General features: G+C 46.9%; 1 protein-coding gene across 1 annotated transcript in view; it reads left to right on the forward strand.

The window, feature by feature from the left end:
• LOC121002833 (thyrotroph embryonic factor-like) overlaps window positions 1-18,662 on the forward strand; it is a 48,439-nt gene that overhangs the window by 19,815 nt on the left and 9,962 nt on the right. Inside the window, exon 2 of the mRNA XM_040434440.1 lies at window positions 650-982. Coding sequence (XP_040290374.1) covers window positions 650-982 — 333 coding nt within the window. The remainder of the gene's footprint in view (window positions 1-649; window positions 983-18,662) is intronic.

An 18,662-nucleotide genomic window follows, 5' to 3' on the forward strand; every position in this document is an offset into this window, starting at 1 on the left:
AGAATACCCTCATGCACACGACCGTTGTTTTGGTCCACATCCGAGCTGCAGTTTTTGCGGCTTGGATGTGGACCCATTCACTTCAATTGGGCCGCAAAAGATGCGGACAGCACTCCGTGTGCTGTCCGCATCCATTGCTCCGTTATGTGGTCCGCAAAAAAAATATAACCTGTCCTATTCTTGTCCGTTTTGCCGACAAGAATAGGCAGTTATATCAATGGCTGTCCGTGCTGTTCTGCAAATTGCCGAACGCACTCGGACGCCATCTGTGTTTTGCGGATTCGCAATTTGCGGACCGCAAAACCCAAAACGGTCGTGTGCATGAGGCCTAAGGTGGTCATTTCAATAGCTGTTGGCTGAATGTTTGTCCGACTGCTAATCTTCCCAAAAACTCAGTCACATGCATGGCTCAGGCCTGTTCTCAATGGGAAGATGTGCTAGACACTTCTGGCAGCTCCCTGTATCCTTCTGAACAAAAGGACTGGACATTCAGCATGCCCAAATGTTGTAGTGGGTCATTCAGATTGTAATTTTTGGGTGCTCAGGAGACAAGTAATGTGAATACAACTTTATATATTGAAAATTGTAAAAGCATTATCTAGGATTTAGGAACAGTCTAATTTTATTTTTTTATTTGCATCTCTTGCAGGTATTGTAAAAGAAAAGGAGAGAAAACTGGAAGATGAAATGGCTGCGCCTCGTACTTCTCATTGTGCATTTCTTGGATCACTTCTATGGGAACGCTCTTTGCCATACAATGAAATAGAATATGTTGATCTGGATGAGTTCTTATTAGAAAATGGCTTACCCTCAACGCCACCTCACCAGCCTTTTTCACCAGCTAACTTGACTCCACCACCATCTAACCAGTCAGTTGTTGACCTCAGTCGACCAGCCTCCTGCGCCTCTTCTACCTCTGCTTGTTCCTCTCCCGAGCAGAGCATGATGGGTAGTGAATACGAACATCCAAATGGCAAAGCAGGTACTACTAAGTGAATGATCTGTGCCTATTTTATTGTATTACATAAAATAATATATAGAAGGTACCTGGTGATAAAATGTCTCCTATTTCATTTTTCTCACCTCTGCAGCCGGATATTTTAGGGATGGTTTATGAAGCATACTGTTACTCTGTTATTCTTCCTAGATATGTATGATAAAATTAAGAACAGAGTGTTACCAGCTGGTGGGTGCTAGGGGTGCACCGAAATGAAAATTCTGGTCCGAAACCGAAAATTCAGGATGCCCTTGACCGAAAACCGAAACTGCCTTTTTGCCCAAATACTTTTAAAATACTTTTTTTTAATGATTTTATTAATAATTCTTTTTCATGAATTTAATAAATCATATTATATATGGAGAGGGGGATCTGTGGGTGGCTCTGTTATGGAGAGGGGGATCTGTGGGTGGCGCTGTTATGGAGAGGGGGATCTGTGGGTGGCGCTGTTATGGAGAGGGGGATCTGTGGGTGGCGCTGTTATGGAGAGGGGGATCTGTGGGTGGCGCTGTTATGGAGAGGGGGATCTGTGGGTGGCGCTGTTATGGAGAGGGGGATCTGTGGGTGGCGCTGTTATGGAGAGGGGGATCTGTGGGTGGCTCTGTTATGGAGAGGGGGATCTGTGGGTGGCTCTGTTATGGAGAGGGGGATCTGTGGGTGGCTCTGTTATGAAGAGGGGGATCTGTGGGTGGCTCTGTTATGAAGAGGGGGATCTGTGGGTGGCTCTGTTATGGAGAGGGGGATCTGTGGGTGGCGCTGTTATGGAGAGGGGGATCTGTGGGTGGCGCTGTTATGGAGAGGGGGATCTGTGGGTGGCGCTGTTATGGAGAGGGGGATCTGTGGGTGGCTCTGTTATGGAGAGGGGGATCTGTGGGTGGCTCTGTTATGGAGAGGGGGATCTGTGGGTGGCGCTGTTATGGAGAGGGGGATCTGTGGGTGGCTCTGTTATGGAGAGGGGGATCTGTGGGTGGCGCTGTTATGGAGAGGGGGATCTGTGGGTGGCTCTGTTATGGAGAGGGGGATCTGTGAGTGGTGCTGTTATGGAGGGGGGGATATGTGCACTGTTATGGGCATAACAGTGCACAGATCCCCCCTCCCCATAGCAGTGCCATAGACCGATCCCCCTACCCATAACAGCCCCGGCCCTGCTGCTCACAGCATCACTCACTGTATCTTTATTTTACCTTACAATCGTGACGCTCCAGTAACAACTCTGCAGGCAGAGCGGAGGGCGGCGTAACGTCACTTACTCACGTGACGCACCTGCTCCGCCCACTTCATGAATGAAGGAGTGAGTAAGTGACGTTACGCCGCCCTCCGCTCTGCCTGCAGAGTTGTTACTGGAGCGTCACGATTGTAAGGTAAAATAAAGATGCAGTGACTTAAAGTAAACCGCCCGCCCGCAGATGGTGAGCTACTTGGTGGGTGACAAATCCCACACCCCATATTTTCGGCCGATATGTAACAATATCGGCCGAAGTGGATTAGGTACATTTTCGGCCGATATTTTCGGCTGCCGGAATTTCGGTGCACCCCTAGTGGGTACCAATCAGTGATGACAGTGTTAGATTGTGTAGAGACACGTCTTTTGGACCAGGGGGATGGTAAAACCCAGACATCAGTTGATTATTACGTTTCTAGGAGGAATAGGACAACATAGCGTTATAAGTAGATGCATCAGAATCATTGGGAATACAAGTTGTTACTAAAACAGACTCTGCTCCAGACAAAAAAAAATGACCAGGAGCCATTGGCTCCTAAACTAAAAAATTTAGGAGCCAAATTAAATATTTTAGTCGCCAAATTTAAAATGCATATAATTTTTAAAAAAGGACTTTGAGAAGATGAGACGCAGGTGACAGTAGTGAGCCAGCACTACATATAGGAGAAAACCGCATCACATACCTCTCACATCCAGGGACATCTTCTGGGGGACAAGGTGACTAAAAATGGAAAATTGCGTGGTTTAGAGTTTTTTTTTTCTGTTACGGCCTTCACCGAGCGGAAATATTTTTTAATAGCTCACACTTTTTGGGACGTGGCGATATGTCATATCTCTACTAGCTAGTTTCCTCTCTACTAGCTGTCACATTCCCAGCCAGCGACCTGTGAAAGGGACTGTGCTGTAGTTCCCTGCACAGGTGGATGGTCAGAAGGGCAGCTATGCTGGGAAAACCTTAAAGGAACACTCCATGACCCATTCATTTAGTTTCTACTCTTCATTTCACCTTATTTAGATAGCACGATCAATGATTTTCCCATTGAAAAGTTGACTGTTCCCCCCTAGAGAGGTCACTGTGACTACCATGGTTTCCACATGGCTTTGATCACAGGTTAAGGGACCAGCTGACTCAACATTTTAGACATAAGTTTGGTTTTAAGCTTATTTAAAAACTATAAAAATGAAATAACATGTGTTGTAACCAGACATATAACTTTTTACTCCTGGGTCAGGATAGAAGTGAAACAGTTACCAATAATTGTATCTAGTTGCATTGTGAAAGATGCACTGTGTGTCACTGTTCCCCTGACAAGGAGAGATGCCAAACCTCTCTCTTTTGAGTTTAACAGGAGGACACCCGCCCCAACCACAAACATGTAACCGGTTTGCCATGTTGTGTCAGCCAGCAATGGGCTTTAAACCAACACCATTGTAAATGTCGCCGGATTAAAGCTTCTCCTGCCATCAAGCAAGAGCAGGTCGGATGTTTGGCTGTGAGAGACAGCTGGGGGCCCTAAGGAGAAGATCAAAGCTGTTTATCATCAACTCGGTCCTTTTTTTTTCTGTCACCGAGTTCACATAGCACTCAGTGACAGAGAGCGCGAATACCACCAGGTTCTCCCCCAGCATGGCAGAGCTGCTGGGTCTTGGCACACCCCAATCAGCTCTGCCAGTGACTAATGTAACAACAGGGTGACAGTGTCTTCCAAGAATGCTCAATTTACAGTGGAAATCTGCAAAGTAAAAAATAAAATAAAAAAAGATCATAAAGAGTGAATGTCCCCCCATAGGTCTTTTATGACCTCAAAAACAAAACGCACCGCCCATGCCTACCCAGAATGTCCTCACAGCCGCTCCATTCACCCGAGACTGTACAAATTATGTATCAAAATAACCCATACAAAATGGGGAACACATTCTAATGGTATATGCACACAGAGCGTCTTACATGGGGAATTTTAATGCGGAAAATCCGCCACATACAATAATAAAACTTTATATACATGAAGAGGAAATTTTCTGCTTGGAAATGTGTGGACTTTCAGTGCAGATTTCATCCTTTGTAATACAAATCCACAATGCACATCAAAATCTGGGACAAAATCCACAAGTAACGTATGTGGATTTGGTGCGGAAACTACACAAAAATCAGTGTAGAAAAACGACATAAACACTGCTGTGTGCATATACCATAAGAATAGGTTCTCACCTCATCCAAATACTCTGTGGCAGAAGCCGCCGTAGTTCTTCACTTTGAATGCTGCGGACCTGATCGCAGCTAAGCTCCATTCAATGAAAATAAAACACGAGTGGACACTCGCTGCAGCGTCCATATCGACTCCGCACCAAAAATAAACGTTCCAATGGTCATGGCTTTAAACCGCGAGCCCGCAAACTGCCAATGGAAAACAATGACAGGCAGACCCACCCCAAAATTTTGACAGTAAACTCTGCCTTGTGAACAGGCCCTAACACATTATTATACTGTGAATTTGCTAATTTAAATAACTATAAATTAAAAAATATATATGTATTCCGTTTCGTTCTCATACCAGGGAGCGCACCGCAGCATGCGGATCTGTCATGACCCACAATGCAAGTCAATAGGGACAGATCCGTTTTCTCGGCCACAATAGAAAACGGATCCGTCCCCCATTGACTTTCAGTGGAGTTCATGACGGATCCGTCTTGGCAATGTTAAAGATAATACAACCGGATCCGTTCATAATGGATGCAGATGGTTGTATTATCAGTAACGGAAGCGTTTTTGCTGAATCCAGTAAAAACGCTGGTGGGAAAATAGCCTAAGCCAGTTCTACTTTACACCAGTTTGATAAATCTTCTCCTTTGTGCGTAAAATCGCTAAAAAATTGTGTCGTCATTTAGGAGCAAAACCATCAGGTTGTTAAGGGTTTAATCAACATGCTAATAAGACATGATGACATTTCCCGGTTTATTCCTTTTATTTCATATACTGGTAGCATTGAAAAATGAAAATTCTAAATCAATAGATTTGAAACTCTGTCTGATCTTAGTAGATAAGACGGCTGGCATCAACTGGCTTAGGGCTCTTTCACACTTGCGTTGTTGGGATCCGGCATGCACTTCCGTTGCCGGAGGTGCCTGCCGGATCCGTAACAACGCAAGTGTACTGAAAGCATTTGAAGACGGAACCGTCTTCCAAATGCTTTCAGTGTTACTATGGCACCCAGGACGCTATTAAAGTCCTGGTTGCCATAGTAGGAGCGGGGAGCGGGGGAGCGGTATACTTACAGTCCGTGCGGCTCCCCGGGCGCTCCAGAATGACGTCAGAGCGCCCCATGCGCATGGATGACGTGATCCATGTGATCACGTGATCCATGCGCTTGGGGCGCCCTGACGTCACTCTGGAGCGCCCGGGGAGCCGCACGGACGGTAAGTATGCTGCTCCCCTGCTCCCCGCTACACTTACCATGGCTGTCAGGACTTTAGCGTCCCGGTAGCCATGGTAACTATTCAGAAAAAGCTAAACGTCGGGTCCGGCAATGCGCCGAAACGACGTTTAGCTTAAGGCCGGATCCGGATCAATGCCTTTCAATGGGCATTGATCCCGGATCCGGCCTTGCGGCAAGTCTTCAGGATTTTTGGCCGGAGCAAAAAGCGCAGCATGCTGCGGTATTTTCTCCGGCCAAAAAACGTTCCGTACCGGAACTGAAGACATCCTGATGCATCCTGAACGGATTACTCTCCATTCAGAATGCATTAGGATAATCCTGATCAGTATTCTTCCGGCATAGAGCCCCGACGACGGAACTCTATGCCGGAAGACAATAACGCAAGTGTGAAAGAGCCCTTATCTTAACCTACTGATTGTCATTCCTTTCTCTTGGCTCCTCCTTAAACTCATGTCTGGAACATGAAGAACTAAAAAGTCTCCTGCTGCCAGCGAGAGTGCACAGTCCACGTGCCGTCTCAGCACTCATTCTCCTGATGCACACAGTCCTCGCCTGCATTTGTACTCAAAATGGCAGGGTGGAACAGATGGCAGGAGGCTTAAGCCCTGTGTCTACTTTTTTTTGCACACTGAGTTAATGTGCCCATGTTTGGCACCATGCATGTATCTACCTGCCAGCCTGAGGTGCAGTGCCGCTTACTTAATAGGAAAATACTTTTGCAGAGGTGATGCAGGGTGACTTGGCAGGCATAATGATCAACAGTTTGGAAAGCAAGTTATGAGAGATTCTGGTCATGGGTGAGACTGGCATTGTGCCCCCGGGGGGAAATCGGTTGTTTGCCACTTTCCAGTCATTTTCTTTTATTGAGACCATGCAGAACACACATACATAGCAAGTACATTATACTAAGTGTTTACGGGCAGTCTACACCATATAAAGGATGACCTACACAGTATAATATTGCACTTCAAGTACCAGCCGGATATAAGCAAAATGGGGTCTTTATATATATATACATACCCCATGCATCCATCAAACAAAACCAAAAGGTGAAACATGAAAAATAAATATTACCATAAATGATAGACCATGTGCTATACTTGGACACAAATGTAGATGTCATCCATATTTTGCGGATCTGCTTTTTTTGGACCCCAAAATGCATATGGTCGTGTGCTTGAGGCCTTGTTCTGGATATTCACTATCGGTAACATAAATAGAAAAGGTTCTAAAGCAGGGATGGCCAACCTGCTGCTCTCCAGCTGTTGTAAAACTACAACTCCCACCATGCCCTGCTGTAGGCTGATAGCTGTAGGCAGTGTGGGCATGCTGGGAGTTGTAGTTTTTCAACAGGAGAGCCTCAGGTTGGCCATCCCTGTTCTAAATGAAAGAAGCGATGTATGATGGAATACACAGGTTATGCAAGAGACACTGCTAGGCTGACAGTCTACTGATATGGAATTAATTCAATGTATGGAAGATATAGAAATACTAATTACTATATTCACTTCCAGTACTTGTTTGTTCCAACACTAGGTGAAAACATGTACAGGATGGGCGATACATGTCTGGGAGCCCACTGTTCCAACACCCACTCATCACTACAATAGGGAATCCAATCTCCCCGTTCCTCCTCAATGCATGTTGACCGTGAGGAGGAGTCTGAATAGAGCAGTGGTTGATGGGGAGGTCTATGGTTCTGATGGGGACAGCCATGTAAAGTGCTTGTCTGTCTCCATCAACTCCATAGATATTTGAAATACTCTGTAGCCTCTTCACTGTGATAACCTGGTTCTGTTCCTTCTAAACAGCTTATCTGCTAGACAGCGTTCATTAATGGTATGTTGAATATCATTGATCCAGGCTGTTGGTGGTGGAATATTCAACACTGAGCTTTCAGCCCTTATTTCCGGTGGCAATGAACAATCCATTTTCCAATTCTGGTAGTTGTAGGTACTGTTTCCATGGCTGCTCATCCATGGTTTCCAGTTTTCTACTGGCCAGTAGAACATTCACCATCTGTCACCACTAGTTCTATGTAGTGCTGGAGGACGAAGACAGTGACTCTTGCCGTTAAACAGCAACAACATATGGCAGTGGTTTTACATAACAGGCCTTACTGGACTTGATGAGTTTGCTGGTGAGAGAACGTGGCATAATATCAAAAGAACTGGTGAAGTCCTGAAACCTCATTATCTGATTTTTCTTTGTGACAGGTTTACAAACATTGTGGAGCGCATATATCATTTAGTACGCCACTTTTTCAATGGCACTTGCTCAAAAATCGTAATCGTAAGTGCTGATACTCCGATGGCCTCTCCACTTTCCCAAAAAGGGTGTGGTGAAGGCTGGGAGGGGGCACGGCCGGCAACCCCCCCATATTTATGATAATCTACAGCGGTTTTCTGGCGTCGAAGAAGACTGATATCCACACCCGCCAGGGGCAGTTCAGGCGCCTCTTCATACATCAGGTGCATCAACCTGACGCACACCTGGTTATCATAGCCTGGGTATGATAAAGCTGCCCCTATATCTTACCTCACTTACATGAACACGGAAGTGGGACAAATTGTAGCCTGGTGCGGTTCTTACCTGCTTTTTATTTATTTTTTATATTGTAGTTGAGAAATATGGGGCAGCATCCCATATCAACCAATCAAGTTGATGTTTCAAGACCCAGTGCTATGAGCAACTGTCCCACTTTCCTTTGCAAGAGTTTAGTTGAAATTTCATCCCTGTGTTTCAGTTCCTAAATGGTAACATCAACAACAAATTTAAAGGGGTTGTCCACCTTCAGAAGCCTTTTGGCCAGACTTGCTGACCTGCAGTCCTTCTGGACTTGCAGAAGGAAGCATACTTGTCAAAATCAAGTTGCACAAGGTTCACATATGCCTCTGTAGGCAATGTCTGGACAAAGCAGTGATGTGTCCCTCGTCGGGTCATGTGACCTCGTTGATATTTGAGCCTTTTGGAATCCTCTTTAATATAGTTAAAAGGTGCGTATGCTGTATTCAGGTGTAATACATTAGCAGTAGCTACATCAATCTTTCTTCTCTGCTCATTTTTGTAGTGCATTCCAAAGAACTGGTGCAGCACAAGAGAGGACAAAAGTGCAAAATGCAGATTATGGAGGATGTTAGTCTTAGATGATAATCAGACTGAAAAGCATAGGTAAGGGTGGTAGATAGAGATGAGGAAGTTGTAACGGGCAGTGGGTGTGGAACCACTGTACCAAGCAAGCAGTTTGACTTGGGGCTAGTGCTAACAGCATTATCCTTGCAGTCTCCTTTAATGGCTATACAGGGATCTGGTCTTTGCTGCAGGGGAGCCACCAGGCTGCTACCTCTTGAAAAAGTCTCATTGTGATTGGCTGCACCGGTGCAAAGCACCAAGGGATCAGGCAATGCTCATAGTCGGGAAATAGGCATAGTACGTATGAATCTGTGAAACTAGTTTAAGTTCAGAGCAGGCAGCAAAGAGTCATGGTAAACAAGCAATGGTTAGGTCAGGGTCAGAATCAGTAAACAGGTAAAGGTTGGTACACAGGCAGACAAACAGAACAGCACACATTTCCAGCAAGCTAGAAAACCAAAAGGTCAGGCACCCTCCCCTAGGCGGAGGTGTTTTAAATACTCTGAGTTAACCAGCCATTGGCTGGAGAAGACTAGTGTGCGCACTGCCCTTTAAGAGCTGGGGAGCATGCGTGCCCTAGAAACACACAAGGAAAGATTGACAGGGAAGCACAGGCCGCGGCCTGCACCAAAGACAGAACATGGGATGTCAACAGCTGGGCTGGCTGTAGGTAGCAGAGGCTAAGTGGGTCTGTACCACCAGCACAGCATGAGAAGAGGCTGGGTAAGTGATGCGGTGCCCGTGTCCGCTGCTGTCTCACTCCTCTGAGAATAACAGAAGGGGATATAGTATGGTGTAGCGCTGTGGAGAAGTTCATTAATGCCTGTTGGAAATGAAGACTAGTTTGCCTGTTCTAATAACACAGAAACTGCAGAAAAAGTTAGTGCTTTCTATGATTAAAAAAAAAGGCCACTTACCTGTGAAAGAAATGGGACCAGAACACATTACAGGAAGAATGCAAGCTGGCAGAGTGCAGTGTGATGCTCCAGGCAACCCTGGGACCTGGCGTTCATGTGGTTATTACTTTGACCTGTACCATCTGCCTAAGCAACCTAGAATGTCCCTTCAAGGCAACAATTTATTAAGACCGGCATTTTAGACCGCTACATCTGTGGTGGATCCGCAAAGTTATGAAGAGGCACCCCAGCGCCAGTCTAAATGTAAGCCTTCCCTGCCCACTTTTTTTTAGACCTGGCATGAGTGGGGTAAAGAAGCAATCTGCACCACAAATATGCCTGGTGACCGCCAATATTCCTTAGTGCTACTCTGCAAAAACTGTTCAGGAATTATTTGAGGAAAATATCAAAGAGTTCAAGGCGTTGACTTGGCCTCCAAGTTCCCCATCGCTCAGTCCACTCGAACTTCTGTGATCAGTGCTGAAAAAAAAAAGGTCTGATCCATGGAGGGACCACCGCACAACGATCAGCAGCTAACACCTTAGTGCCAGATACTGCTGGCCACCTTCAGATGTCATGCAGAATCTATGCCACAACGGATCAGAGCTGATTTGGTGACACAAGTTGGGCTTACGAGTATTAGATCTATAGGGGTTGTCCATCATTGGAAAAAACCTTAAGGCCTCTGAAATGTAAAGTAAAGAAATTACTATTAATATTCTCTCATTTTCCAAACTTTTCGGATGGACCCATTTCACCCGTGGACACATGGTCCTCCTGTAAGCTCGGAATCCCCTAAAAAGGGGGCTGTTTGTCTCATTTCATTAGCTAAGCCAGCACCCTTCTCTCTCACCTGCAATAAAGGAGATGGGTTAGCTAATGAATTTTAAGTATCAGAATATATTAGTTTCCTTATTTTACATTTGCAAACCTGTTTTTCTGGTGTTATGACAGATTAGTGTTCTGTATAAGTATATATGTGTGTGTGTGTGTGTGTATATACGAACAGCACTCCTGGGATCCACAGAAAAGGTTTTTCTTTATTCACCCATGTGATGCAACGTTTCGGCTCTGAACTAGAGCCTAAGAGCCGAAACGTTGCAATACATGGGTGAATAAAGAAAAACCTTTTCTGTGGATCCCAGGAGTGCTGTTCGTATATATGTGTATGTGTGTGTGTGTGTGTATATGTGTGTGTGTATATATATATATATATATATATATATATACACACACACACACACCAAGGGGTAAGCAGCTTATTCCCCAGTGAACGTGCACCCAACCTTTCTAACCATTTTTCTCAGTGCCGCCATTCTTCTATAATATATATATATCCATCTTGCATAAAGACTTTACATCAGTCATTTTGAGAAAGAAAGAAACGGCAAAGGACAGTATCTTCCTTCAGTTTGTGGAGACAATGGTAAAATGAAATGGGCTGGAGGTAAATAGGTGGACCGAGGAGGTTATAAATAAAATGGGTGCAGCACCACATGGAATTAATGTGTAGTTATATATAGCTGGTTCGTACCTTAGGACATGTAGGAGTGGTTCCTGATGTTTATGAGCCCAGGTATGTCCATTACCTTGTACTCCTTGTTCAGATCCGTAGCGATGACTCCCATTTCCTACCGACTTCCTCTGGCATTACCAGATCCATCATTCACTTAAGGTGTGATTCCAAGCCCCTCTTCACATTTACAACTATGTATACCTGATGCAGCCTTCTATCAGGAGCCTCTAAAAAATAAGTACTAACCTGCCAATAAGTGAACCCCCCTAAATCTTAATGGGGACAATCCCTTTAAAGGGGTATTCCCATCTCAGACAATGGGGGCGTATCGCTAGAATATGCCCCCATTGTCTGATAGGTGCGGGTCCCACCGCTGGGACCCGCACCTACAACGAGAACGAAGCGGGGAGTGCTGTGGCTGGAGGACCCCCGGATTTCCCAGGGTCCGTCCACCACCAAGCGCTGCTCCCATAGAAGTGCGCGGCCCACGCTCCCATTCATTTCTATGTGGCAGACGGCAATAGCCGAACCAGCGATCTGCTGTTTTCGGCGGCTCCATAGAAATGAATGGAGGGTGGCAGCGCATGCGCAGTGCGCCCTCCGTTCATTTCCCCTCTCTGTTCTCATTGTAGGTGCGGGTCCCAGCGGTGGGACCCGCACCTATGAGACAATGGGGGCATATCATTGTCAGAGATGGGAGAACCCCTTTAAGCTGTGTGAAAAGTACTACCAAAGGAAAAGGGGGCTTTGAGGTTGCAAAGCTTGCCTAAAGCCCTATGCACACGGACCGTATTTTTGGTTTGCATCAGATCCATATTATTTGTGGATGCAGACCCATTTATTTCAATGGAGCCGCAAAAAAATGCAGATAGAACACGGTGTGCAGGCAACATCCGTAGGTCCGTCCGGCAAAAAAGATAGATCATGTCCTATTTGTGTCCGTTTTGCAGACAAGAATAGCTATTTTTAACATACGGCGGGGTGTTCGGAACGGGAAAATGCGGAATGCAACCCATCCTATTCACTGGAACAGGGCAGGGCGTAACTGCAAACGCTCGCTTCTAGTGTTGAGCGAACTTGTGCTGTAAGTTCGGCGTCATCGAAGAATCCCGCTATGGATTCCGCTACCACGGACCATAACAGAATTTAGAATCCATAACGGGATTCTTCGATAACCCGAAGCCGAACTTTAGACACAAGTTCGCTCAACACCACTCGCTTCCCTACAAGTGGCGGTAAACAGTGACGAGAAGCCAGCGCTGGCATGCGTGCTGATCGGAGGGGGTCCCGGGAGTCAGACCCCCACTAATCTGATACTGATGACCTATCCTGAGGAGAAAATGAGACAACCCCTTTGAATCTATCATGGCCGCCACCCAGCTTTCTCAGAATCGGATACAAGACTCCATTCTGACTTTACAGGGTCTCATTTTGTCTGAAATAAGGCATTTTAAGCCACGTTTGGTCTTTACTTGGTGTCATTTTGCACACACCTGTTTCCTGGCGTTTATCAAGTCCTATAGAGAAGCCTATGGGAAAATGTCCAGAAAGAACCGCCATACCCAGAGCATGGCGCACTCGGGGAAGCCAGACTCGCACGTCTCTGTAGTCTCTGCACTGCCTATACAATATGTGAAGCCGGAAAATGAGGGTTGTAGTCCCCCCGTCGTGTACATGGCATTCCTTCACGGGCACAGCTCTCCCCGCAGGAGCCGAGGATGGCGGCCGCAGCAGCGCTCTGCCTCCTCCCATTTCCCCCCCAGGAATTTGGGATTTCACATCAATTAGTCTCGCTCTGCCGGCTCCCTTTGTACGAGTCCTCGGCCTGCGCCGCCCTCCCTCCTTTGCATTCCCTTCCCTGGGGCCGCCTCACACTCCAGCTCCATGTGCGTGCTCACCGCAAACAAACCCCTCCCCGCCTGCCTCCGACAGAGCGTGGCCGGCCAGGGAAATCCGCTCTCACGGGGAGCCGCTGCAGGAGAGGCCATGTGCTCGCCCCGTGAGGGAGGCGGCGGGAGGACGCGGCACATGGCACGACAGCGCCGCCCTCGTCCGGCAGGGGGCGCTCACGGGCTGGGCTAATGAGATGTGCCAGGGCCGAGCAGATGCCATCCTCCATATGGGCATATGCAGTGTATGGCGTTTTCAGATCATAAATGCCCCTCAATATCTGCATATGGATAGAAGCACGATACGCCTGTTTTAGGGGGTAAAAAAAAAAAGTTCCAAACCCCTTTTTGTGACATCTTTAAATGCCCCAGTGACAATATTTTGTCCACTCAACAGTTGGGTGATGCTGGAAATGGAAGTTTAAGGGCTCATGTACACGACCGTATGTATTTTGCAGTCCGCAAAAACGGATCCACAAAAATTACGAATGACGTCCATGTGCAATCCGTATTTTACAGAATGGAACAGCTGGCCCCTCATAGAACAGTACTATCCTTGTCCGTTATTTTTTTTTTTTTCCGGAATGGAAATAAAATGCACACGGAGTAACTTCCCTTTTTTTTTCGTGGACCCATTGAAATGATAGGTTGTGCATACTGTCCGCAAAAAAAAGGAACGGACACAGAAAGAAAATACGTTCGTGTGCATTAGCCCTAAGGGTACGGCCTCGTGTACAGATGTAAGGGTCCGGCACCCGCTGCGATTAGCTCTTTGAAGAGGCCGCAGCGCTCCAGGGAGTGCCAGTGACATTATGTCCATCAGTCAGATGGCTTAAGCTTTCAAATCAATGGGGCTGAGCTGTGATACCAAGCACAGCCATTATCCAATTGGCGGCGCTGTGCTTGGTGAGCTATGAGAAGGCCATGGCACTCAGGGGTCCCAGGACCGCATACTGATGACCAGTTTGCCGTGTTCGCCCGAGAACACATGCGGGCTGCCATCTTAAATCACAAGTCCGGTCTGAAACAAATGCGGTCACCGGGAGCAGGCAGTTCCGAGAACAGCCGCCAGGGGCCTTCATCGGGCTGTTCTCGGAACTGCCTGCTCCCGGTAACTGCATTTGTTTCAGACCGGCTCGCGGCGCAGGCACAGGTAGGGGCTTACCTGTGCCTCGCCCAACTTGTGATTTAAGATGGCAGCCCGCATGTGTTCGCGGGCGAACTGGCCATCACTGCGGGCCAACAGTATAAAACCCATTTAAGGACAGATATGACTTCTGGTTTTTGGCTTAAAAACCTGAATCTGTGGCAGACAATTTCCAAATGGATCTTTCCAATTATTATTATTTTTTATTTTATTTTAGATCAGTGGGACCAACTGCCCGCAAAGAGTAGTCTTAGGCTCCATTCACACATCCGCAATTCCATTCCGCATTTTGCGGAACGGAATTGCGGACCCATTCATTTGCACTTCCGGGTCCGCAATACTGATCCTGAAAAAAATAGAACATGTCCTATTCTTGTCCGCAATAGCGGACAAGAATAGGCATATTCTAATAGTGCTGGCAATGTGCGGTCCGCAAAATGCGGAATGCACATTGCCGCTGTCCGTGTTTTGCGGATCCGTGGATCTGCAAAACACACACGGATGTGTGAATGGACCCTAAGAGTGTGTTCACATGCTGCAGATGTCTTCAGAAATCCAACAGTTGCTGTGCAGGCAGTGATTTTCGGTAACGTGCTTCTGCTGTGTCATGCTGTTGTGCACACCCAGTGTACTTTTGGACTCGTGTACGGTACAGTCCTGGCCGTCTCTCCAAGAAGGGAATGTCCTTAGTGTATGGGTGTGTGCGGATTTACTGGAAGGAGCATAATGTACAGTAAGCTCACGAGCGGCTCATCCTGGGCCCTCCTCCACACGTGCATGCCCATGTCTCCCAGTAATATGACGGCGCTCCAGCTGTTCATCTGCACGCTGTAGGCTTGCTAATCACTAAAGAAGCTGGAATGGAACGTGCAGGACTCAAGCTGCTGCACAAATCTAGTGACTGGAGGAAAGCCTTCTATCCACCAAGGAAATAGATAAGATTACTGACTATAATTAGGGACACACCGCGCAGGGAGACGATGTCACCACATCTGCATCGTCTCCCTGCTGACCCGAAAAATACAGAATTATTGAGGGCTCATTCAAACCAGGTGTCCATGTGGAGTTTGTCTGGCACATTACATGTAAGGCTGCTTTCACACTCGCGTTTTGTGGACGGATCCGTTCAGATAATACAACCGTCTGCATTCGTTCAGAACGGATCCGTTTGTATTATCTTTAACATTGCCAAGATGGATCCGTCTTGAACACCATTGAAAGTCAATGGAGGACGGATCCGTTTTCTATTGTGTCAGAGAACAATGCGGAAAGGTGAATAAACCACTGCCAGACACCTCTCCCTTGATAACAAAAGGATCTCACATGTTGAAATCCAACTGCCCGATCCTTCTCCCCCCGTTGGGACATCCCAATAGCTGCACTTTTCTTATCAGTATTTCTTTAGCATTAAAGCAACGGGACAGTTCTGAAATATTCTGTTCTGGGGTCTCTATAGTGTGGTCTAGGCTTCTGTATTTAGGGGTTAGCCCGATCTGGGATATGTTTTAAAGGGGAGTGTGGTCTAGGGGTCTGTATTAAATGGGAGTATGGTCTGGAATCTGTATTTCGAGGAGTCTGGTCTGGGGACTGTCAGTAGGTGTAGGTTTCTGTACTGTTCTGGGATCTACAGTAATGAGTCAGTGATCCAGGTCTGTGTTATGGGGGAATCTGGTCTGAGGTCTTTATTTAGGGGCAGGCTGGAGTGGTCTCCAAAGGATGTAGGTTGTGGGCATGCCCTATCTTATAGAAACCCTTACAAACTGGAGTTTGCGGTACATTGTCTCTGTCCGGCTGAATGCAGCAATTGGCTCGCTCCTACTTTCAACTACATTGCATTGATTTACAATTCATCGGAATGGTGAACACTGGGTGTACTTCCCAGACAGGGGGCATTGTAAGGCGTTCATGGCCATTTCATGCAGGCCAGGGAAGCCTACAGTATATGTACCAAGGTAACACCCATATGGATTGAACTACGGACAGTATTAGGTCTCGCCTTGCTAATAGCTCAGAATTATAAGATAACCAGGCTTGCATTAAGTTATGTTCGTATTTACAATGCATTCGGAAAGTCTTCACACCCTTCCATTTTTCTTATGTTGCAGCCTTGTGCTAAAAAAAATAAAGTTTTCGCCCATCTGCTCTTAACAAAATGAAAACAGTATTTTAGAAATAAAAGGAAAAACAAAAGCAGATATTTGAAACAACCAGGACCCTTCTGAGAGCTGGCTGCCCCACCAAACGAAGGCTACTTTCACACTAGCATTTTAGTTGTCCCGTATTGAGATCCGTCATAGGGGCTCAATATCGGGGGGGGGGAACGCTTCAGTTTTGTCCCCATTCATTATCAATGGGTTCCGTTCCGTTTAGTGGCGTTCTCCTACTGGAGAGCAAATCGCAACATGTTGTAGTTTGCTTTCCGTCCTGGGATGCAGAGCAATATAGCATGACCCCCAATGCAAGTCAATGGGGACGGATCTGTTTTCTCTGCCACAATAGAAAACAGATCCGTCCCCCATTCACTTTCAATGGAGTTCATGACGGATCCGTCTTGGCAATGTTACAGATAATACAACCGGATCCGTTCATAACGGATGCAGACGGTTGTATTTCAGTAACGGAAGCATTTTTACTGAACCCTGCCGGATCCAGTAAAAACGCTGGTGTGAAAGTAGCCCAAGTAATCGGGGGAGAGGGGCTTTGGTAAGAGGTGGTCACTCTGGCTGAGCTCCAAAGATCCTGTGTGCAGATGAGAGCAACTTCCAGAAGATCAACCATCACTGCAGCACACTACCAATCTGGGCTTTATGGAGTGGCCAGAAAGAAGCCTCTCCTCAGTAAAAGACACATGAAAGTTTGGGAAAAAAGAGCACCAAGGACTCAGGATTCTGTGGTCTGATGACCTTTTTGGCCTCAATTCTAAGCATCATATCTGGAAGATACCAGATTCCAAATACCATCCCTACAGTGAAGTGTGGTGGTGGCAGCAGCTGGTCATGGTCAAGGGAAAGCTGAGTAGAGCAAAGTGCAGAGATATTCTTAATGGAAACCTGATCCAGACTGCTCTGGACCTCAGACTGGTATGAAGGTTCACCTTCCAACAAGATAATGACTCTTAGCAAACAGGCTAGACAACACAGGAGTGGCTTAAGGCTGTATTACACAGGCCGATTGAACAAGTGATTGTCTGGAGGGAAGCAGTCCCTCCCAGTAATCGCCTACTTGCTAGCGGAGAATGCTGCTATTACATGCAGCAATCTACTCCACAGCATGGGGAGGAGCGATCACTAATGCCATAGCTCGTCCCCATGCTGTCTAGTGGTTTGCCGGCGGAAGATTGAATTAGACACCACAATCTGCCCCCTGCAAACGATTTTTAAGCATGCATGAAAATCACAATGCCGCTCATTCATCGAGCAGTGGGCCGCAGTATTACACTGCAAGATGATCGCTAACAGGCATTCATACGAACGCTAGTTAGCTATCATCTGCCAAAAAATCGACAGGTGTAATACAACCTTTAGCAACAAGTCTGTGAATGTCCTTGAGTGGTCCAGCCCGAGCACCTCTGTAGCCATGAACACCTCTGTAGAGACCTGAAAATGGTTGTCCACAGGTGGTCCCCATATAACCTGATAGAGACGAGAGAAGAAAAGCCCCAAATCCAGGTGTGCAAACCCTCTGGCCCCATACCCAAGAAGACTGGAGGCTGTAATCACTGCTAGAGGAGCTTCAACTAAGTCCGGAGAAAGGCTTGATTCACACGTCCGTGGAACACGGTCCGTGAGATACCGGACTGGCATCCTGCTTAGTGCAGGAGCACCCGGCGTCGTTGGTGGCTAGGACGCCGTGCGCTTTGTGCCGCCGCCGCAGTACAGTAAACCACTCGTATACGAGTGAATTACTGTACTGCGGCGGCACAAAGCGCACGGCGTCATAGCAACCAATGACGCCGGGCGCTTCTGCACTAAGCAGGATTCCAGTCCGGTATCTCACGGACCGTGTTCCACGGACGTGTGAATGAAGCCTAAAGGGTCTGAATTAGGGCTGCAACGATTAATCGACTTTATCGATAATATTCGAAAACTGGATTAGTTGTCGACGAATCCAGTTATCGAATAATCGCTGATTCGTTGCTATGCGGGCGGGCAGTTTACTTTAAATCAGCGCATCTTTATTTTACCTTACAATGAAGCTCCAGTAACAGGCAGAGCAGACGGCGGCGTAACGTCACTTAGTCACGTGACGCGCCTGCTCCGCCTTCTTCATTCATAAAGTGGGCGGAGCAGGTGCGTCAAGTGAGTGAGTGACGTTACGCCGCCGCCCGCTCTGCCTGTTACCTGAGCTTCATTGTAAGGTAATAAAGATGTGCTGAGTAAAAGTTACTGCCAGAATAGTCTGCTGTGAGCAGCGGGCCAGGGCTGTTATG

This window comes from Bufo bufo, chromosome 1 (genome assembly GCF_905171765.1).
Source record: "Bufo bufo chromosome 1, aBufBuf1.1, whole genome shotgun sequence".
Classification (NCBI taxonomy): domain Eukaryota; kingdom Metazoa; phylum Chordata; class Amphibia; order Anura; family Bufonidae; genus Bufo; species Bufo bufo.